At 44.3% G+C, this 23,956-nt stretch overlaps 1 protein-coding gene across 1 annotated transcript in view; it reads right to left on the bottom strand.

Moving 5' to 3' along the window:
* Positions 1-8,693, bottom strand: part of zc3h3 (zinc finger CCCH-type containing 3) — a 30,448-nt gene extending 21,755 nt beyond the window's left edge. The window contains exon 1 of the mRNA XM_079666500.1: positions 8,504-8,693. Within this exon, the coding sequence (XP_079522626.1) occupies positions 8,504-8,595 (92 nt within the window). The 5' untranslated portion in view covers positions 8,596-8,693. The remainder of the gene's footprint in view (positions 1-8,503) is intronic.
* Between the last annotated feature and the right edge of the window lie 15,263 nt (positions 8,694-23,956).

The following is a 23,956-nucleotide window of genomic DNA, read 5'->3' as shown; positions in this document are numbered from 1 at the left end:
AGAAAAGAGAGGGTTACCCCGAATGTACGCCGTGCACAAAACAACTGACACGGAAGCTTAACACGCTGCAGCCGGCAGAGAGCTGCTGCACTGCTGCAAATAAGAAAAAAACTGAGCCAATATCAACTATAAGATGCATTCATGTAACACGCTCTACCTGACCGCGCGCCATAACTCAGCGGCACAGACACTCAGTTTCACTGATACAAGATCAGTGGCTGCCCTACACAGGGCAACTGCAGCCAGGGGAGCTGTAATGGAGGCTAATGTTGGAGCGCTGACTGCCACCAAGGGAGGCTTAAACAAGGACCGGGTGGCCTCGAGAGCCACAATGGAGGTTAATGGGGATATGACATGAACGGTTAACACAGACGTCGCTTAACCCTGACACAGGTCTAAAGTGATGTTGGGGGGGGGTGTAACAACCAGTCTGTTAGGATGCTTTCTCTGTGAGACTCCAAACATCATAGAGATTGTTTGATGAAAGGCTCACACATTAAATGTTACCTGAATTACCAGACAAAATTAAACTCAAAGTGCTGTTCTCGGACTAAGTGCAGTTTATTTAATTTTTTAGTGAGGAAAAACACGACTTTTCCAAGCAGCATCAGATAGGGTTAGGGTTCTGGGCCAAAAAACAATGCTCAAACAATGAGGCAAGTAGTTCTCCCAAATGCCGCTGACAGAAACAAGAGGACAGACTGACAAGAGAACATAACTTCATTGCAGAACCACGAACATATCAGTGTTTTTCTTTATTTGTCTGAAGCTCATTTCTTCACAAATTAAGTTCTCAGACTTTTGCGAAACTGTACATACAGCCATGTGAATGAGTTAACCCCGCAGGCCGAGCAATATTAGTGCAAACAGCCTCTGTGGGAGCACATTACCTTTACAATAGGGTAATCTGTCTCTAATTAAAAAGCGAGAGAAGGTAGAAGAAAATAAACGGACAGCAGAATACCCTTTAAAATAGAGCAGGTGTTTTTATCTGTCTCCTGACTCTCCTTGGCCTGTTCCCAGTGATGCCCTCGACCTCTGGAGGAATATCTGTTATCAGATAACCGCCAGGCCCATCTGATGCACAAATCCTCCTCAGCCGACAACCAAGGACCACTTCAATGCTGATGTCTATTTTTCTGCTACAAGGCCTGAGTATCACATCTATACAGTCATCATACAACTTGCTTGACTATTTAAAGCTGCACTCATCAGTATTTATAAAGATACAATCACAAAATGTAGGCGTAAGTAAAATGTTCCACTAGTGATGAACCCATGTGAAACTAGCAACCGTTTTTAGCCTCTTATAGCTCTTGGTTTTATTTTTAAGGTCAATTTACTGTAAGGTTCAGTCTTCCGCCAAAACATGGTGTTTGGCTTTTTCCCTATTGGCCCGATTTCCATCCAATTTGGTAAATAGGTGTTGCCTTAGCCAAGGAAGAATTGATTCAAAGTTGGAGTGGATCCCATTCAAAGGACAGATACTCAATGCATTTTGACACTTTCGATAACATTGCAAAATTGGACATCTGGCCTTGGCGAAATCAAGTTAATTATCAATTGATCTAAAAGACTATTTCTTCCTTTGTAGCCCCAAGCTGCATCTTTAAATGCCTTATGCTCTAACCACAAGTCATTGACCCTCAAATTACGATGAAACAAAACAGAGTAGTTAGTTGAAGGTGAAACTACAGTATGAAAAGTTCCAAATAAAGACATTTTTACTTGGCGAATGATGATGAATCAAATGTCTTGCCATTCAAATTGCTTTCAACCACATCTGTATTTGACATTCACTTAGCTGTGTTGTGAGACAAAGACAATGACTTGAGGTAAATTATGGCGCATTTCCATTACAGGGCCTTGCTCGGCCTCGCTCGGTATGGCTAGGCCTTGTTAGGCCTTGTTAGGAGTGGCTCACTTTATGCTGCGTTTCCATTACAGTTTAGTAGCTGGGGCAGTAACTATAGTAACGCAGTATAGGCGGAGCCGTGACGTCATCTTCAATGAGAACCACAGAAAAACAACATCAGCCATTAGCTGTTAGCACTCAAGCTCACAGCTCCTCATATCTGTTCAGAAACTAGACAAAAGTTAAACAAGTACAAACCACAGACTGTCTGTGTCATGGCGAATACAGTCGCTGGTTTATTTATGTCTGTATAGGCCGTTGTTGTGAGTGCGGACGGTCGGAGCATATACGGCGTTAGCTTAGCCGATCTCCATTTAGAAAACACGCATTTTAATTTTAAAAGCTTAACTGTCAAAGCTGCAAAGTCAGACCTCCACTGTATGATTCTATCCCGCATTGAATGCTGTTTCACAAACTGGTCGTTTGCTTGTGCCACAAACCTTAAACCCATAGAACAGCTGTACAAGAGAGCTATCAAGGTGTTTGACAGAAAGCCATATTCATACCACCACTGTGCCATCCTTGAAAAACAAAATGTATTGAGCTTTGACAATTGTAAGTCTTTTAAAAGCATGTGCTTTATTTATAAATGTTTACATGGACTGGCCCCTCCTCCCTTAGGCGAATTCATCCACAAAAAGACACTGGACGCTGCACTAGGTCAGAAACCAGAGGAGAATGTGAAGTCCACCGTAGACGGACCACTTTTGGACAAAATGTCCTCTCCATTAAAGGCAGCTCATTCTGGAATAGCCTCCCAACTGAGATACGGGATTGTCCCACTCTCAATAGTTTTAAAGGTCAACTCAAAGAATGGATGAGAAACAAACAGACGTGCAATCACCGCTAAATGCACTTTAATACAGGGGTATATTCTCTTGCACTTTAGTCAGCTCTTGTGTCTTCTCTTGCACTTTATGTCGTTGCTGCTATATTGTATTACCATGTCATAAATACTTGTGTATGCTGCTCTTGCACTTTTGCATCATGTATTTTTTTTGTTGCTATGTTTGTAAAATGTAATTTTCTTAAATGTTTTATGTGAGGGACTGCGGATGGAAATGAGCTCAAAGCTAAATCTGGCACTGTTACGCTTGACACATTTGAATGTTTTAAGTGTTCATTACTGTGCATTGTCCCTGCCAAATAAACGATTAAATAAATAAATAAAAGGACAAAAGAACATTGACTCTCCAAAAAGAAAAAGAAAGGTAAAAATGTTGAGAAAAGGAAGAAATGAAGGAGGGTGCAAGGGCATGCAGAAAGTCCCCTGTGACTAGTCTGCGTGCGTATACTAAAGGTGGTTGTGTGCGTGTTTGCGCACTGCTCTGACCATGCGATGCACGGATAAAGGAGAGCGCAATTCAGCACTACCGCCGCTGTTGATGAATGATCCGACTTTTGTTTTAGTGACAGAGAAGAATTTGGAGGGTCGCGCGACTGCTCCGAATAATGCTGCCCTTGTCTATTTGTCTGCAACCCAAGCATTAGTAAGCTCATATTGGGAAACAGTTACCCTTGAAACAGAGCACAGCAAAAACAGTCATCTGGCTAATTCCAACAGTAAGGACTGCTGCTATTCTCCGGGCACTTAAGGGAAACCAAAGCGATGTCGTTACGCAATCACGATCCTATCAAATCCAACTTAAAGAGAGCCGATGTAATGAGCAGAATCCTCTCTTATGGTGGGCAACACATTAAAAAGCAGCCTGAAGAGTGTTGGTGTGGATTACAGTGTGAACAGCAGCCGAGGAAGATCACAACATTCGGCTGCAGGTGACGGATAGATAACTAATGTGATAAGTAATGAGTAAATGAATGAATTGGGGTATAAAAGGGGATGAATGAGGGAATGCGGGGAAAAGGAGGAGAGAAGTGAAGAAGAGGGAGCGCTGCTTCACTTTATTGCCCAGTCTCCTACATCCTGTACTGATCGATACTGAAGCACTAAAGGAGATGAGCGCCTGGACCGTGTGTGTATGTGTGTGTGAAGATATATACAGTCAAAAGTTGTCTACTTATTTGGGGGTCCTGCCATGTTAGGGGCTTAAACAAGTTAGAAAAAGACGCAAGTAGAAGCCAAGACATTTGGATTAAAAAAAGTATGAATTGATTTGTATTTGACAATAAAATAAGGAATAAAAACACAGAAAACTAAAAGAAAGCAACATAGCAAACGCACGGGTATAGAAAATAAGAGAATAGACTACGAGGGATAAACATATGGAGGGTTCGAGAGGGATAAGGGGGAGGGTTGGGCTGTAATTTATCCGTCAGTGTGCATGCTTTACGGCTTTCTTAATTCAACTCCTGTTACTATTAATGGAGTTAATGTTGAGATTATATCTATTTTCTGGTGGCTTGGGTTGAAATACTGCAAACCATTCCCTCGCCCCTTTAAACGACCGTCCGGCACTAAATCACCGGCTACGCTTGTTATGGATAGAAACAGGTAAGAGCATGGCATGCTGGGTAGGGAAACCTCTCTTCCTTTGGAATGTTAAGTAATGAATTGTGGTGTTAGTGAAGGTATTTTTTATCTCAATGTTTGATTTAATTTGTAAATATTCAGCACGTCTTTAAATGTGTGCTTTTAAATGTGGTTTAAGGACTTTTTTTTTTTGTAGCAGTTTGTATAGCTTCTGTAATTGGAAAGTGTTGTACAAATAAACTTGCCCAATCAGAGAGTTAGAGCACTAGCCAATAGAAGCGTGAGTGTGTACTGATGTCACTATGTCCCAGAAGTAGACAAAGGAGTCCAATGGAGGCAGGCAGGGAGTAGAGGCAGGCAGGGAGTGTAGGGGAGAAAAAGAAAAAGAAAGAAGAAGCATAATCGGGCCCGCTAAATGAAGAAACTGAAGCACAAAAAGGCCCCCAGTGCTTTCTCAGTTGGATGTTAATAATCCTAAAATATCTGCTTATTATCTGCCAGAATTTGGGAACCCTTGGACCACCATGCAAGGCCGTTTTTTGTCCTAAAGCGTGGCCCCGAGTGTGGATTTCAGCTACGAACAGGCACAGATATAAGAGCAGAGAACGTATGAGGACAGGGATCAGTGGGTCTGATAGGCCAAAGATGAAGAGCAGCACTCAGTAGTTAAGAGCAGAGAATATGAGCTCATGCTCCGCTCAATAGCTTCAAACTGATAAAAGTGGAGGGTCTTTGGAGTTAAACAGATAGATAAGCATGAGAAAGGAGCGCATGGGTGGGGGTGAGGGGGGTAATCCACCATCCCTGGGGACCCGACCTGTCCCCCTCCTCTCCCTATCTCTTTCCTCACTTCTACACACTTGGTGATATTTCACAAGATGTCACGGGGCTCAAATTGAAAATCCCTTGATGAATCAATATTTACTGCAGCAGCTAAATGAATAGTAATAATTCACCAGAGGCTGAGTCCGGCCACAGTCCGGGCCCCTCTGTCTAACCAAATCTGGATATCACAAATGAAGCAACACACACACAAAACTAGCACAAAACTCCTTCACTCATAAACAGGCTTCCACAACAGACACAACCAAAAGACTAAAGTAACTTCAGCCCAACTAAAAAGAAAACACAGCAGATACATATGCTGAGGTTTTGTAGTTTTAGGAGCTGTCTCCTGGCGGCCAGGAGGACAAAACTAAAATGAGGTGTTTCTAGTCTCTAAAAACGTAGTATCAAAACACACTCAGTACTGTGAATTTACCTTTGATTGCTCTCCCTCAACGACCACAATCATGTCTCTGTGAACTGAACTTAAATTGCAAGAACTCAATTTGTTTTGTGTTGATTCCTAGACCGGACACAATAACGTTTAGAGCAGCTCCAATTCCTTTATATTACAATCAGTTTCATGTTTATCAGAACTCAGTTTTTATGTGTGTGTGTGTGTGTGTGTGTGTGTTTCAGAGTGTCAGTTACAGTGTAGTCATACCACATACAGTTTCCAGGAAGAGTATCCTGTTATTTTTATAACAGGATGCTTATTATTACTCTACAGATTAACAGATCATCTAATACCAACCAGGACAACCTGTTCTGAGCTATCGCAAACTTCAAACAGCATGCAACTGAAGGAGAAAACAAGCTCAACACCACGTCTTTTCTTAGTGACAGAGCTATGACTAAGGCCTTTACTTAAAAGGGGACCTATCATGCTAAATGCACTTTTGATGTCTTTTATACAAAGATATGTGTCCCCGGTGTGTCAGGGAACTCAGAGTGTCAAATACAACCCTCTCTTTTCCTCCGTGCGCAAATCTCTAAAAACGGGGGAACAACGGAGCTGATCCAGATTTGCTGCCGATATGACCTAATATCTGAAACGTGGACTGGCTTTGCACCAACGCCCCTATCACTTCAAGACACTGGTACTTGCGTACCATGCTATGAATGGTTCTGGCCCTTCCTACATCCAGGAAATGGTTAAACCATACAACTAGAGATGTCCCAATCTGATCACGCGATCAGAACCTATTAAGTGATTTTCAAAAGATTGGAATCGGGAGGAAAAAAAATATCGGGGATTGGGAATTTTTATTTTTCTTAATTTTTTATAAAAAATTGTATTATTTTATTTAATGTTACAAAACTAAAATGACCATGTTCACGTCTTAAAGTCATCCTGAGGCCTTAGTTTGGTTTAAAATTACACAACATAATGTATGTGTTGCTTCTTTTGGGCTTGTTTTCATAGACCTGGTTGCTTATTTCTCTCAAATCTGGCAACAGAGTGGGCTGGGCATGCGTGAGTGGCAATAACTCTCCTTACCAGCAGGCGGCTGTAGTGTCTATTCGTCATTCAAAAGAGGCAACAACCGGAAGACAGACCGCGTGATAACCGAGAGAAGAAGAACAGACTGCGTGATATAAACAAACAACAAATAGCGTGTGCGTTCCATTTTCACTTTACAACGAGAAGCTCATGGGGCTTTCCCGAACCTGTGTCGAGAGCTGGAGTTAAATTAAATCTCAGATTTGCCTTCTTAATAGTTTGTTTGGGTCCCTCACTTCCGTTTCGCTTCTCATGCACTGATTCGCTAGCTGAACAGCCAATCAGAGTGATTTCTTTGGCCGACTGCACTGAAACAACCAACACTTTCAGAGAATTTTAAAAGGAAAGAGCAACTGCCCCAGAACAGTTAAAAGATAACAGCCAAGATAGCTGAATTCATCGCGTTGGATGACCAGCCGTTATCTGTTACCTTTTTTTTCTCTTAATGCATTGCATAAAGATCAGATCGGGAAAAATCGGTATCGGCAGATTGTCAAAATCAAACGATCAGAATCGGAAGCAACAAAAGGTGATCGGGACATCCCTACATACACCCCAGCACGTGCACTCTGCTCTGCATCAGCCAAACAGCTCGCTGCACCCTCGCCGCGAGGGGGACCCAAGTTCCCATCAGCAAAAACACGTGGGTTTGCTATCCTGGCTCCAAAACGGTGGAATGAGCTCCCCATTGACATCAGGACAGCAGAAAGCATACACATGTTCCGGCGCAGACTGAAAACTCATCTCTTTCCACTCTACTTCGAGCAATAAAATGAAAAAAAACCAACAAAAAAACAACACAAAATAAAAAGCACTTATATACTAACTAAGGACTATCAAAGGACTGGCTTATCTGAGTAGCACTTAAAATGGTTTGGCTCTATGAAACCTAATGTACTTATATGATTCTGTTTTCTTCAAGTTTGTATCTTCTTGGTTGAATGCACTTATTGTAAGTTGCTTTGGATAAAAGAATCAGCTAAATTAAATGTAATGTAATGTAACTTACGCTTCTGTCTAGAACTCCAACACATTTAAAGTGAAAGGTTACTCGGAAAGGACATCATCACCACAACCTGGCAGAACTAAACATGCAAGTAAATATGAGATTTTAGATTCCTTTACAGGCTAGTGTTGTAATAATTTATTGTGCACAATTATGTTTTACACATTTTCTTCCAGTGTCTCAAATTTGTGATTTTTGTATTTTGTTTTATTTAATCTTAAAATGCATGAATTTGTATTGTTGATTTAGAAACTACAAGCAATTTGAAAACTCAACGTTGAGCTTTAGATGACAAATTATTATCTTATTTATGGACTACATCTGTGAAAAAAATGAATAATAAAGACTAACCTTAAATTAAGTTAGTCACTACTTGCATGCCCATTTGACATGTTTTATTCACTGTGTATTCGAGACTCATTGGTAGATTGAACCTTGTTTGAGAATGCTAGAATAATAGAGGGGCTGTGGGAGATGGAAGTTAGATGAATGAAGGGGGGTTGGGAGAGGGAGGAGATAGGAGTTGTAATGACATAAGAAACAGATCCACCCACCCACCCTCCCTCTATATCCTTCCAGTGTAAGGCGATTCTGGTTTAAATTAATGTGAGGAGCACGCTGGTGCAAATGGTTTATTCTCTGGGTTATCTACTGTGTAAAAATGAGCGCCATAAATTCCCGACCTCTTCCGCTCATGCCGCACGTGACACTGACATTAAAGACAGGGCGCTGCTCTGCACTGAGGGATATTAGCCACTGAGACACATTAAACCCGGACCTGCGGGAGGTGTGTGTGTGTTTGTCTTTGTGAATGTGGATTACCTGGCAGACTGGATCCTCTTAGCTCTCCAAGACAGGGCAGGGTTGTAGTGGAGGGTGTGTGCCGTGCTGGCGGAGCCCGGGCGGGTCACCATCTTGTAGCGTGTCCTGAACACCCGAGTAGAGGCGGGGCTACGGTGAGAGGAGGAGGCGGGACCTGGGAATAGCAAAATTGGCAGATCAGTATGAAAGTCTGCAAATTAAAATCTGATCGCATACAGAAACGAAAGAAATTGCTTAAATCCAGTCAGTGCAGGAACAAATATACATCTTATGAATGCGTTAAGCTCGCACAAGTCTTTCTGAGGACTCTGGCAGGTGTGCTCTTTAATAAGCTTCACAGATAAAAATGAGAGGGAATAACAAAGGCAGAATTTTTATGAGCCTAATAAATCATATGCTCTGTCTCTTCCCTCGCTGCCTTCATCCCTCCTGCCTGGCCTCCCTCCCTCCTTCTCACTTTAAGTCTCATTCGTTATATCATTTTACAGATCCATCAGAGAAGAGGCGAAAGTGTAGAGAGATCGGAATAAAAAAAAAAAAAGAGGACAAAGTGTTTTTATTTATTTATTTCTTTGGCTGTGTATCCATCATGTTGTTTTATGATGTCCTATGCCGGCTGACTTACTCGCACAAAGAACATAATTTGCATTGTGAGCCGCCTAAGTCCCTGTTCACATCAGTTCGTAAGCCCAATGTTGGTAATTGTAGAGGTTTGTATCTATTACAAATTAAGTTGAGAACAATATCAAAATAACTCAATTGAGGTGAGCTTGTTTTTCTTCAACCAATCAGAATTTGCCACAACGCCTGTAAGCAATGTTCCTATGACTCATTGCATAATAACAACCTTTGTAAAATTGAAATCCTGATTTGGTTAAAGACAATGACAAATTCCACAAATCAACTTTTCCTATACCTATGACCTGTCTGAAGCATCTGACTTTGTTGAAGGGATGTCACAATGGTCCCACTTCTTAAAAATGATATTTTTTTTTAACAATAGGCGCATTCACCCTGCAGTACTTTTCCCACTTTAGTTTCTTACGATATAGTTCCGAAATGTTGCGTTCACACCAAAAAAATCCGGAACCAAAATTTGTTCATGAGAACCTTTTTACTGCCTTTTTCTTGGGAGAAAAAGGTCCCTATTTTTGATTGGCTGTGCAGATTGCAAATCACTCCCCGTAAAACTTTTTTTTTTGTGAAGCCGCCATTTTATTATCCTAGCATTAGCATTATTAGCATTAGCCCAGCGCACAAACGCAGAGAGAATAACTTATGGCAACACAAAATAAAACATGGGAGCGGTGGAGATGAGGAGGTGTCGGCGTTTTGGCGATTTACTCGGAAGGCCCCAACTCCGGGGGCTTCCGGCCGGGGACTTCGGGTGGCAGTATACGCCGTGAAGTTGTTTGCGGCTTGGCAGTAAACCCAAAGCAGAAGAAGAAGAAGTGACGACAGCGGCTTAATTTGCCTAATCCTCCCCCAGGGATTTATTCCGGTGTGAACGCGGTCTGTACTTAGTTCATGAGAACTAAAGAGTTCTCATGAACTAAGTTCTCATGAACCTTTGTGGGAAAAGTACTGCGGTGTGAAAGCGCCTAATAGTATTACCAACTGACATAGTGGCCAAACTGACACAAATCAGAGTCCGATTATATAGAACTGTTAGCTATCCAGTTGTGCCAAGAGAAACCCAAAGGAGAAGTTTGCTTTCAATATTAGCATTCCAAATAATATTACGATTGGATGCACCTCGCTTACCAAGTAAGCTATCTATCGTTAACTAAAATGTGCATTGCAACCTGGCCTTGTCATTTGTGGGTCTGAAACACAAAGATCAAGATGGCCAAAAAACTCATGGATTTAAAACAGTTGCCCATAAACCAATGTGTTACATCACCATGGCTACGCCCACTTCTTCTATAAAGACTACAGGCGCTTTCACACCGCAGTACTTTTCCCACAAAGGTTCATGAGAACTTAATTCACGAGAACTAAAGAGTTCTCATGAACTAAGTACTGCTCGCGTTCACACCGGAATAAGTACCTGGGGAAGGATTAGGCAAATGAAGCCGCTGACGTCACTTCTTCTGCTTTGGGTTTACTGGCAGGCCGCAAACAACTTCACGGCGTATACTGCCACCCTAAGTCCCCAACCGGAAGTCCCCGGAGTTGGGGACTGGCTTCCAAGTAAATCGCCAGAACGCCGACACCTCCTCATCACTCCACCGCTCCCATGTTTTCTTTTGTGTTGCCATAAGTTAGTCTCTCTGCGTTTCGGCGCTGGGCTAATGCTAATAATGCTAATGCGAGGATAATAAAATGGCGGCTTCACAACACTTTTTGGGAGTTTTACAGGGCGTGGTTTGCAATCCGCCCAGCCAATCAGACAAAGGAACCCTTTTCTCCCATGAAAGTACCTGCTCTCTAGCAGGGTTCTCATGAAGGTTCTGATGAACACATTTTAGTTCAGGCTCTTTTTGGTGTGAACGCGACATTTCGGCACTAAAGTCGGAAAAGTACTGCGGTGCGAACGCGCCTTATGGTACCAAGATGTAGTATACTAGAAATATACTCCTCACCAAGCTTTACAAACCTGGGTAAAAAGCTTTGTGAAAAAGCCTTTAGAAATGATATTTGCCACAAGCCTCATGCCGCTGCGTGAAAATGTAAAAAGCCTTCCACTACCACAGCCTGAAAAAACGTAATGCAACATGAATCAGTTGCTCCCCGCATTCATTTAAATTATTCCAACCCCCCCCCAAAAAAAACACTTGCATGTAATTATCTGTACTACCTCTTTCCTTTCTCCCAATCATTCACTATGGTGGTCAGTGACAGCACTCTGTCTTCCTAATGAGTAGAGAAAAGACAGAGGGAAGAGAGGTGTGAAAGAGGGATAAAGAATGAGTTTATGCACCCGATGAGGAGCTCATTTCCTATCACCTCTTTCACAAGTCTTTAATTGCCAATTGTCAGGATTGTTGCCGTTTTAATTAGCGTCCAATAACAGACCGTGACCACGAGGGTCGCGGTGACAAATAAAATGATTCGATTTCCACTTCTACACATTCCAGCTTCTCTCCCCACTCCTGCCCCCTCACTCTTCCTCCTCCCCCCCTCACTCGTTTCATTTGTCAGCCAGGATGCAGCCCTGGATCCGTTGGCGAATTCATCTCAGACAAACATTTACTGTTGAACAAATCACTGTTTAGAACACACACATAGATTTAAACACACACAATGGGCTTTGCTCCCGCACACAAATGTGTATGTATGAAGGGTTTACATCGAGTTAGAATTATAGGTTATACCATTCTGATCGGGTAGAAGGGTCATTCAACAAAACACACCTCATTTTATTTTGAAAATAAAATCCTGTGTTATGATCTTGTATTATCCCATTCTTTATTTGTGTATTACTTAGTTATTTATTGTATTGCGCTTTCCAAATGAATGTATTATTACATTATTATTTACTTTGGCTCTGCAGGATTGATCATTATTTCATTGGGTACAATAATATATTACCCGCAAATCAACAATCTGGGACCTGAGAACACAATATCATTCTTAAAAGAAAAACAGAGCAAGGAACAAGGGCTATCAGATGATCAGTTGTGTTTTAAACAAACCAAGGGATTACTAAACTTATAAGAAACAGAACACAAAGGCAATCTCTAAAATAACTTCAAAAAAGTGTTTCTACGATGCCATTCTTAGGGCATCATCCTTGATCAATCTGCTTTATTGTGCACTGAAAAGTTGTCTATGCAAAAGGGGGCTAGGGGCTATTATTATCAATGTTTTATGCATATTCACTTTGCATTTGAAGTCAACGGCTTAACTTGTTGTTTTGCTTTGTTCTGATTGTTCCTTTTAGCAATGTTACCGCACTCCAACAATGTTTTCAAAGCTGATAGAAATGAAGGCCAAAAACAAGAGACAGGCTATGATTAACTATAGGTTACTTACGTAACCCCAGTTCTCAGAGTAACATGAAGTGAGATGTCTCACTATGGGATGCGCCTCAACGCGTATGCAAACAGAAGCATCAATCTCATTACGCCAATCCTGATTGGCTGGTGATCTTGACCTCTACGTCAGGGAATCCACCCACCCTATAAGTAGCTTGCGCTACAACGCAGCGTCATTCAAAATAAGCACCTCTTCTCGCTTCGCCTTAGCAAGAAGGGCCGTCTGGTGAGACATCTCACTTCATGTTACTCTGAGAACCTGGGTTACGTAAGTAACCTATAGTTCTCATTCATAACACTCCGTTCGATGTCTCACTATGGGATACTGAAACTCCCGTATTGCTCGACATGCTTATCTCGAAAATCACCAAAACAACCAGAATTTAACAGGTAGAACCCTGTCTCAACACGGGGCCCAGCACTGCGCGGGCCACACTTGGAGCAGAGAAATCTAGCCTGTAAAAGCGGACAAAAGTGAGCGGTGAGGACCAGCTCGCTGCTGCAAAAATGTCTTGGATGGAAACACCCTTGAACAAAGCCCAGGATATACCCAGTCCACGAGTAGAATGAACACGCAGGCCTGTTGGTTCCAGCAAACCCTGACTCGTAGAAGTCAGAGCAATCGCTTCCACAATCCAGTGGGAGAGCCGTTGCCTGGTAACGGGCTTGCCCTTCTGAGGGTTAGCCCAGGATATAAAGAGTTGGTCATTGCAACGAAACTCTTTTGACCTGTCCATATAGGTGCGTAAAGCACGAACTGGACACAGCAAATTCGGCCGCTGTTCCTCAGAGGAACACAGCGGAGGAGGAAATGCCATGCATGTCACTGACTCGCTTGGCAGATGCCAGAGCCAGTAACAGCACTGTCTTCAGTGACAGGTGTTTCATGTCAGCTTCTTCCAGGGTTTCAAATGGAGGTCGAGTGAGCCCATCTAAAACCACTGCCAAGTCCCATAAGGGCACCAGTGACCTGGAAACAGAGAGGAGCCTGCGAGCCCCTTTCATAAAACAGCAGACCAAAGGATGCTGGCTAGCCGTCTTTCCCTCAAAGCCCACATGGCATGCAGCAATAGCAGCCAGGTACACTTTGATCGTAGAGAAAGCTCTGTGTTTATCAATTAGGTCCTGTAGAAATGATAGAATCACCCCGACAGGACATTGAAAAGAGATGTGTCCCTTTTGAAGGCACCACTCCTCAAACACCCTCAATTTACATTCATAGAGAGACCTGGTGGAGGAAGCTCTTGCACTCTGAATAGTGTTTATCACCTTCTGAGGGAGCCCCACTGTATTCAGATTGTACCACTCACGGGCCAGGCCCATAGTGCCAAGCGCTCTGGGTGTGGGTGAAAGATCGTCCCCCCCGCCTGAGACAGTATGTCCCTGCGTAGTGGGAGCTGCCACGGCTGCCCGCACAGCAGCTGATATATCTCCGCCAGCCAGTACATTGCAGGCCAGTGTGGAGCTATCAGGATCAGTGTGTGGCGTTGTTCTCTCACTCTGGCCAGAGTTGGGGGTATCAGAGCCAGGGGTGGGAACGCATACAGAAGGATCGGAGGCCAAACGTGCGTGAGCTCGTAAATCGCGCATTGAAAAGAACAGCTGACATTGAACATTTACCTTTGATGCGAAGAGATCTACTGCGGCTCGGCCGTAACGCACCCACAGCTGGCTCACAACCATTGGGTGTAGAGTCCAGTCTGCATATAGTGGTGCACCTCTGGACAGCAGATCTGCCCCGAGGTTCATCACGCCTGGTAAGTGTGTCGCTCTCAGAGAGAGGAGACGTCCGCAGCTCCGTAAGATCAGTTTGCGTGCCAGCATGGGTAACTGGAGAGAACGCAAACCCCCTTGGCGGTTTATATACGATATTGTGGTCGTGTTGTCTATCCTCACGAGGACATGATGTCCTCTGAGAAAAGGCAGAAAGCGTTTTAGGGTGAGGAACACCGCTAAAAGCTCCAGATAATTTATGTGTGACCGTTGGAGGTCTCTGCTCCAGAGACCCCTCACAGATCGACCTTCGTATATACCCCCCCAGCCCGTCAGACATGCGTCTGTGGTGACCACCTTCCGCGATAGGACAGCACCCATAGGCACGCCCCATACTAGAAAAGTCGGGTGCAGCCAGTGGTGCAGTGCCATTACGCATTTCATACTGACCATCACTCTCCGTGCGCCATGACGCACGGGGTCCAGTCTGAGGGCAGCTACCCAGCGCTGAAACTCCCTCATGTGTAAGCGTCCCAGTCGTACCACCAGGATGGCTGACGCCATGAGCCCCAGTAACCGCAGACATGATCTGAAGAGAACATATGCGTAGCCGGAAATGAGCGAGGCAAGCTCTGAAGGCTTTCACTCTTTCGGCTGACAGGCGGGCTGTGTAGGCCCAGGAAGAGTACAGTCTGGGCTGGGGACAACATGCTCTTTTCTGTGTTTATTACGAAACCCAGATCGAGCAGGTGTTTTACGAGGACATTCGTCTGCGTAATGGCCTCTTGCTCCGACTGTGCGAGGAGCAGCCAGTCATCCAGATAAGTTGCCAAGCGAATACACTGTTGTCTTAACGGGGCTATCGCGGCTTCCGTACACCGTACAAACAGTCGCGGGCTGAGACAGACCGAAGGGAAGGACTCTGTACTTGGAACAGACACCCTGAAAGGCGAACCTCAGATATTTCCTGTGTGGGTAATATACTGAGATGTGGAAATACGCATCTTTCAGGTCGACTGATGTGAACCAGTCGTTTTGGCGCACAAGACGCAGCAGAGATGTGTGAGTGAGCATTCTGAATTTGTATCTTTTGAGATATTTGTTCAGAGCTCTCAAATCTAGTATAGGACGAATTCCGTTCCCTCCCCGTTTGGGAACGAGGAAATACTTGGAATAAAAGCCGCTCTGACTCTGTTCGGCGGGTATTATCGATATAGACTTCTTTTCTAGTAGCGAGAAAATCTCTTGCTCCAGAATATGGGCCGACTCTCCCGGGGCTTGTGAATACAGAATGCCCGAGAAGCGAGGGGGGGTGACAGCGAATTGGAGCCTGTAGCCCAGTGTTACTGTCTTGAAAACCCAAGCAGAATCTGTGAGCATCTTCCACTTTTCGCTCCTTAAAGCGAGTGGAGATGTCACATCTCTGTCGTCTGCCCTCTGTGTCTTTATTTGTTGTGTTATGGGGCCCTTTAGTGTCTGAACACGGTGGTACCCCAGGTTGACAACCCTGGCCGACACTGCGCATGCGGGTGGCGGTGGTGCCTTCACAATCCCGTCTAATGTCCGCCTTTTGAGAGAGGCCGTAGCCGCTCTCAAAAGAGGGGTAGACGACAGACTGTTTATTGTTTTTATTGTTTTTCTTTTCATTTTTATTGACTGCGCCCTTGGCTTCAAGCCTGGAAACGACAGTGGAAAATGATTTATTAGGAAACAATAATGATGATATGTGTTTGTGTGACTTAAACAGGCAGCGGAACTTGCTGTCTTTGATGTTAAGTCCATTTCCCTTATGGCGCGAACTTGAGGATGACGTTCTGGCATCACTCGAGGCGGCGGGAAGATGGGGGCATGATGGCACCCCGAAAACACATGAGCATCTAACACTGAAACGTGCTCTGGAGCTGGGGAACAGGGAACTTCCAGCCAGCTCTCTCATCGAGGAGAGGAGAGGAGGCTGTCAGGCCGCCCGCTTCTTCTTCCTCGCTTGGTGGCTGAAAACCTGGGTCGGCTGCTCCTGAGCGGCAGCAGGCGGAACCGGAGATCTTCTTGGCCAGCTCATCCTCGCCTCGTGCCTGGGCTGGGGATCCTGGACAGGCTGTGGTCCCTGCTGCTTCGGTATCTTGAACCGGGCAGGACGTGAGGCAGCTTGAGTGAAGGCCTGCCGCGGGACCGTTGAAGGTGGCGGCTGGACCCTTCGGGGGAGACAGAGCTGGAGAGCCTTGTCTTCCTTCTTTTTTGATTCGCATCTCAGCTGCATCGAAGCTAGAGCGGAGCCAAATATGCCCTCGGGAACAATAGGCATGTCCAGAACATCCTCTTTTTCCCGGTCTGGAAGGTTCGTCAGGTTGAGCCACCTGGCTCTCTCCTGTACCACCATAATTCCCAGTGCTTTGCCCGTGGCTTGGACTGCACAGCGCTGCACACGGAGGCAAATGTCCGTGATCGCTGCGATTTCGTCCCACACAGCAGGCTCAGGTTTGCTCGAAAAGTCTTCGCAGAGCTCCGCCTGGTAGGCGGTCAGCAGCGAGGAGACGTTGAGTGCCCTGAAGGACAAAGCTGCGGCTTTATAGGCCCGTTCGGTCATCGCTGACTGAAAACGGTCTGCCTTTGCCGGTAGCGTGGGGTTCCTGCTTGGTGTCGAAGCCAGCCTCGGTTGGAGGTGGGCTGCCACCAGCGGTTCCATGGGCGGAATGCGGAGCAGGCCGAGCCTCTCCATACCGTCACAGTCCAGGGAGGAGGCACCCTGGATTGGGGCCTTGTTGCTGAAAGGGCGGTCTCTCCACGAGACCGACACCTCGTCCAGCATCTCCGGAAAGACTGGAAGGAGCTGCCTCTTCGTCCTCGCTGCTTGGGGCAATTGCTTCCCCTCGTAGCGAGATCTGGAGGTCTCCTTGGCCACTTCAGGCCATGGGATGTCCAGCCTGGACGCAGCGCGTTGACACACGGCCCGCAAGTCCATACTTAGGCAGGGCGAAGCTGGTGTGCTTTCGCCCGGGAGAGCGGACATCGCTCCCGGCTTTGCAGCCTGAGCCGATGAAACGAAGATGTCATCCTCGTGCTCATCCGAGTCGGACAGGAGGAACTCAGAGGCATCCTCTTCTTCCTCCATATAGTCCAACTCCAGGACATCCTCCGCGGGTGGAACCATGGTGAGGTCCAGTTGGGAGCCCCAGCTTGACAAAACGCGGGGCTCCGCTCTCGCAGCTCTTGCCGCCACCGGACCCAAGCCTTACACGGCGCGGGGCTCCGGTTCAGCGGCTGCCGCTGTTATTGAGCCCCAGCCTGACACAGCGCGGGGCTCAATCTCTGCGGCGGACGCCACCATGTCTTGATTGCCGGCCGGCAAATCAGTGGACATGAGGGGGTCCTGTCCCGACAAGCTAGCTTGGCGTGCTAGCCGTCGGCGCAGGCTCTTAATGGTGAAGCGGGCACAATGCCCGCACGAGCCGGGGTTATTGATAGCCTCCTGGGCGTGTTCCAGCCCGAGGCAGGACGAGCAGACCTGGTGTGAGTCTGTGTCTGAGATCTTAAACCCGCAGCCTCATAGCCGAGCCTCCGAGTCCCTGACTCCTCTGGTGTGAGGGAGAGAAGGGTCCATCTTTGTTCGCCGGGGTGTCGGCGTGGAGTGGACACGCTAGTAACAGGTACGTTACCGAGAAAAAAAATCCAACCTTGTCGTTAATCCGAAAGGAAAAAGCGACGGCGTAGATTTCTTTAAAGAATATTAACTGGTGTGTTAATACCTTTTGTTTTTATCGCCGTCTCCTCTGGTGTGAGAGAGAAAAGAGAACGTCCTCGCTACCTTGGTGTCTGTGTGGAGGGAAGAAAAGCTAGCAACAGGTATTTTACTACATTGAAGAAAAAAATCAAACCTTACCGTAATTTGAAAAAAAGGAAACGGCGAGGCAGATTACAATATTAACTGGTGTGTTAATATTGTTCAGTCTTCTTTCAAAGCAAAAAAGTAACCGGCAAGCGCCGTCGACCGAATGTTAGCTTTGGGTTCAGTCTGTGGACCGTTAAGCTAGCCCGGCTACTGATAATTCGAGATGTGCTCTGAAGCGAGAAGAGGTGTTTGAATGACGCTGCGTCGTAGCGCAAGCTACTTATAGGGTGGGTGGATTCCCTGACATAGACGTCAAGATCACCAGCCAATCAGGATTGGCGTAATGAGATTGATGCTTCTGTTTGCATACGCGTTGAGGCGCATCCCATAGTGAGACATCGAACGGAGTGTTATGAATGAGAACTGGGATGATCATAAAGCCCAAGGCCAATGGTTATATAAAACGGTATTTTTGTTCCGTTACTGATATCATCCATATTACTAGTTATGTGGGTGAAAAGGGGTGCATGTTGTGTTATGAAAGAAAGAGAGACAGCACAAGAGCAACAGAGAATATATGGGTAAAGGTGGTGGTGGTGGTGGGGGGGGGGGGGGGGGGGGGGGGGGGGGGGTACAGGATTAGTTGCCTGGCTTGTAGTCACTTTTTCTCCCACAATCCATCCGTATTGCCGTCAGAGTTATTTGGGCGTCATGGCATTTGAAAAATAGGGCTTGTCAAAGGTGTTGCCTCGATTCCCACCCTGCAAGCTCAAACACCCCCCTCACAAATCTGCCCCCACCCCAACATCCACCTAACCTGCACCTCAATCTGCCTCTAAAAACACCTCGGTCCAACATCATGACACCCGCAATGTCCATGACGATGTCACACAGCTGTTCCACCTTGTGTTTAATGACATCTATAGTGAGCTGTACTGTTGGTGTGTTTCCCTCAGAGTGTGTGTGTGTGTGTGTGTGTGTGTGTGTGTGTGTGTGTGTGTGTGTGTGTGTGTGTGTGTGTGTGTGTGTGTGTGTGTGTGTGTGTGTGTGTGTGTGTCAGCAGGGATGGATGGACGGTGTTGCTCTGATTGTAAACCACTGCAGGTTGTGTTGCTTGAGTGGCTCTGGGAGCAATGGGGTCTCAATCTTCCACTACAGGACCATGACCAATGAGCATGTAAGCACACACACTCACACACATATACACCTGGGGTCTCAATCTTCCCTTAATAGACCTTTGACAGTGGCCTGCCTTGCAATGTGGGGGGAGCGAGCCAAGTGGCACCTTGTGAGGCGAAGACACCGTTTGTAGACGCATGCAGCTCGCACGCCGTCCATCCATCTTTCTGACTCGCCGCTGTGAATCCACAGATAATCTACTCTAGTCCCCACGCGCAGAACACTACGCTCCTTCTGCAAGTAGAGTGCTTGTTAGCCTCAGAGTCTCATCCATAGAGAGTTTTGGCCATTTTTGGATCAAGTAGTGAGACATCCATTTCTAAGATATGGGCAACCAATACAACACAATACAAGAGGGGTGAGTTTGTTTGTGATAATCATGCCTATGGATTCACTAATCGGAACATATTAACTATAATTTAAAAGATCAACAAACCACCTTAAAAAAGCGGCCTTAACTACTTTTTATGAATTAATAGTTTTCTGTTGATTGAGCTTTAATTTACTTATTGTTTCAGCTTAAATTACTATATTCCTTAGTGTTTGTATCAAATTTTTAGTATCGCAGCATTCCCTTTCTTCATGAACCCTTTGATTTCGCACAAGGAGGTACACATTTTTATTCAAAAAGAGAGCATTGGTATAATATATCTGATTGGTATATAATATCAGAAGAGAAAAGGTTGGACTGGACTGGTTCATCCACATTGACACCCTTTAAAAATGACATTACAAAATTCTACCAACAGATGTCAGAAGGAATAAACATCTTATTTATGATAATCTTTGTTGGTATAATCTTTAAGGATCTGAGAACGCAGAAACTTTACAAGATAAGAACCCCATTCAGTCAGATCTTTAAATGTAATTTTAGGGCTCAAACAAAGGCGAAGTTTTAAATTATTTTCTAAATGATAAACTGTAATCATCACAGATCACGGTTTTCCTGTGAATATAGGGACCTTTACTCACATTTTAGATATAAACCATGTTTATTTGCTTTAATATAATTGGTTAACATTTTCTGAATTAATAGATTTTTTGTTTACGACCTGTGTAAGTTTACATTCATCTCAGTTGTAATAAAGGTGGAAGCAGATCTATACAAATAAAACCACCACGATCTGCATTGCCAAAGATTACTAATTGTCAGAAGGGTAAACCAAATCCGTTTTTTCCCTCCCTTATCCTCTCCGTATCACAGATCAGGTCTGATCCTCTTCTGTTAGTCCAACTGAGGAATCCGCTCAAAACTTTTGACAGACCACTAATGTAGATGCTGCTTATTCAACTAAAAGTGGTAGATGTACCATCACATAAGTGGATCTGGAAGTGTTTAACTAGATTCCCATCCCTAAGATGACTGAGCTTCATTTAAAGTGGCATGGACTAGACTTTGAGTAAAGTTGGCTGCTACTTCAGAGCTTTCATACTTCCATGTTCTATATACATCTCTAGCCTTAGCCCTCTGACTGGGGCTACTGACAGGCCACTGCACCTCCTCCATCCTCTTAGGGATCCCCCAGTGATCCCCCTCCATACCTGACGGCTAATTCCAGGGAACAGCAGTCCCCCATCTGCCCCCTCCCTGTGACGACCCGATGGATAATAAATCTTATTATTGACAGGGCCTGTTCCCCCTGCCAGCCCATGTTCCCGTCCCCTGGGGCTCATCTTCTGACTCCCACTGCTCCTTCGCTCTTAAGGAAGACAGCGGCGCCATGCTAACATCAGATTTAACAAGGAAGTTACCACAATTTAATAACCCGCTGTAAGCCAGTGTTGGTTATGATAATACGATCTCTGTGAGTTTGACACCCAGTGATACTTTCTGACGCTACCCAGAGATGTCAACAGTTTGATGGCCCACCCTGCCTTCAGAGAAGTGCATTGAAAGGCCTTAAAAATTCAGCATCTTGTGAATGCATTGGAGTATGTCATGTACTCTTAGATAATGATTATAGTGTGTGCTTTGTAAGAAGTACATTTTGCATGTAGAACAGTAAAACAACTTGTTTTGGGGAGATTGATGACGGATATCATTAAATGTTTAAAACACTTAAATAATACAAATATCAATCCCAAATGCTAGCGATGTCACTAAAGTCACAGATTTGCATTGCTAGGAAATAGTTTGTTGAGTTAATTTGATGTCTTTTAGAACTACAGTATTAAATCAAATGTGTTTCAAAATTTGTCAACACATATCAGTTGAGTTTAACTTATCCAGTTTTCCAAGTATTAAAAAGAAAGTTGGATTTAGAAGAGTTTTTAAAGCCACTCGGAATTCAATTGAGGAGACATTTTCCTCAAACATTGATAATTACGTCATTTTCCACCAAAGGATGCTGATAAGGTCGTTATTCAATTTAAAATGTCGTGCTCAGCATATATCTTAGTCAAAGAGGCTAAAAAGTGCACTGCACATGACGTTTATATATGACTAAAACAGAACTTCTTTCAGAGAACTGGTATAACTGTTAGTGTGACAGACATATGGCTTAACATTAATACATCACTCTTCAGTTCTGTTCTGTGTCGTGACCAAATTAACACTTAGCTTCAAGTAACATGCAAGAGAATAAACATTATTATATTTAAAAAAGTATTTCTCTCAGACACGACTGCTTAACTCCTAAAAAGGGAGTAACCGTGGACTCCAATATGTGGATGAATAGTTGAAGACTGACAGGCTGATGGCTGTGTGGGGCCACATACTGATACCGGGGGCCCCTGGTGCATGCCACCAGCTGTCAGCCTGTGTGGTGGTGATGTCACTACAGAGAGGTGTGTTCAAGAGGAAGAGTGGGCTTTAGGAAGGAGAGTGTTGTGGTGGTAGTGATGGGGGGGGGGCGACAAGCCCTGTGGCCTCATCTATCATCGCAGTAGAGCCATCAGCTGTGACATACACCAGCTGACCTAGCGTACCTCAGGTTTAGAAAGGTCACTCGTTTATTTTAGGGGCCACACATTACCATTCTTTTACAATGACCAGATGTAATTATATTCAAGTTTATACACAAATATCAATCTATATGTTTTTAAAGACTGCAGAATCTGGATAAAATAATTCCACGTATCAAGAGCACAATCTGGACAGGAAAGTATTTTTCCTAATGTTGAATAATATGCAAGGAGACATGACAACATCCTTGATGAATAATTGAATGTTCATAGCGCCTATGTGTGTTTTTCCAGAGTAGCCATATGCGCTTGAGCCGTATACATACATCAATAACGTAAATAAGACATGAAGAAAACATGCATTTCCTGTGAACTCCACCTTGACCATGACCCTAACCCCAGAGAGCTGACAAAATATGTAGCTGTGATCAGGAATCCATCAGGTTGTGATTCGCCACAAACATTTCATGTGTGTCCCATGACATGTGTGTCAAACAAACAGTGTCGTGTTTGGTCAAATGGATGACTGTGGCAGTCAATCAGAAGATCCCATTAGACGCATCAAGAGAAAGAGCCTGGGGCTTTGTCCACTTAAGAACTGCCATTATTACATATATGTGCATTTGTTTGGAAGTGTAGAAAGTGCAGGTGTGTGTGTCCTTGTAAGAGAGGGGAAAGGCTTGGTGGGTAAGCGTGGGTCATAAAAACCTTTTCCAAGTGTGACTGGGGCACTTGAAGGTTAAGTGAGTGCATCCCTTAAGGGCAACACAAGATTCCACAAGGGATGTGAACCTCTGCCCTGACTGATACACGTCAAGACCACCAAGCAAGTAAGCTGCCCTGGGAGCAGGGGGTGGGGGGTAGCAGAGAGAAGGCAGACTGAGTGAGGAAGAGAAAAGAAAGAAGGGAAAGACATTTGGACGAAAAAATTGCTTGTCAATGGGTCTGAAGACATTCATTTACATTAAAATGTTCTGATTTAGAGATTTGTAACCTTATCTAAATACAAATATCTTATATCTTATATAAATCTTGACAGAAGGGTGAAGCATGGGCTAAAGAAGAACCAATTGAATTTTGGATATGAATTACCGGGAGGACACTAATGGGGCAAAAAACCATTGATCTGGATCAATATATCAATTCAATGATCAATGATTCAAAGCGAAATCATTAAGAAATATTGCTGGTTTGCAATCGTTAATAGCACACTCAGATAGCCTTACTTTTGGTGTAACGTTGGTGGGTGTGTGGTGTGTACAAAGCGTATTTGTCTGTGAATAAAGAATACAACTTCTCAACTCCTGTGTCTTGCCAACTACCTGCTGATTAACATGGAGGGGATAATGCACAAGGTTAGCAACAACAAAGGTGGACTGACCTCTAAGGTGGACCAGCTATTTTCTCATTTAAGTAAGAAACAACCAGATTTGACATTTAAGTTCATGAGAACAGAAAAAAGGCCAATTTGAGAAGCATGTGAATGCACCATTGGCCTTGTGCTCTCCGGACTTCCAAATTATAAACGGAAGTGTTAATGACATCTATCTCAAAACTATTGTCAAAATGTATGATTTTTATTGTTGTAATGTATTTGTAGTAGCAAAATAATGTTAACCTCACTGCTTACTTTACACTTTTTTAGTACTTACAAGTAAATTATGTATTCATTTATTCAGCTTTCAGTATCTAGAGCCTCAACATGACCAATATTATTAGCTGTTCCACTTTACACGCATACCTTAACTTGATTCCAGTTATAATTTATAATTTATAATCCAAATGCAGTTAGTCCTTGTCAAAAGTGTTGATACGTGATTTTCACTAAAACAATATTAGCATGTATACTCT

The sequence above is a fragment of the Notothenia rossii genome, assembly GCF_949606895.1.
Source record: "Notothenia rossii genome assembly, chromosome: 1".
Classification (NCBI taxonomy): domain Eukaryota; kingdom Metazoa; phylum Chordata; class Actinopteri; order Perciformes; family Nototheniidae; genus Notothenia; species Notothenia rossii.
Note: the sequence above shows the minus strand (reverse complement) of the source record. Positions and strands in the feature narration are given on the sequence as shown.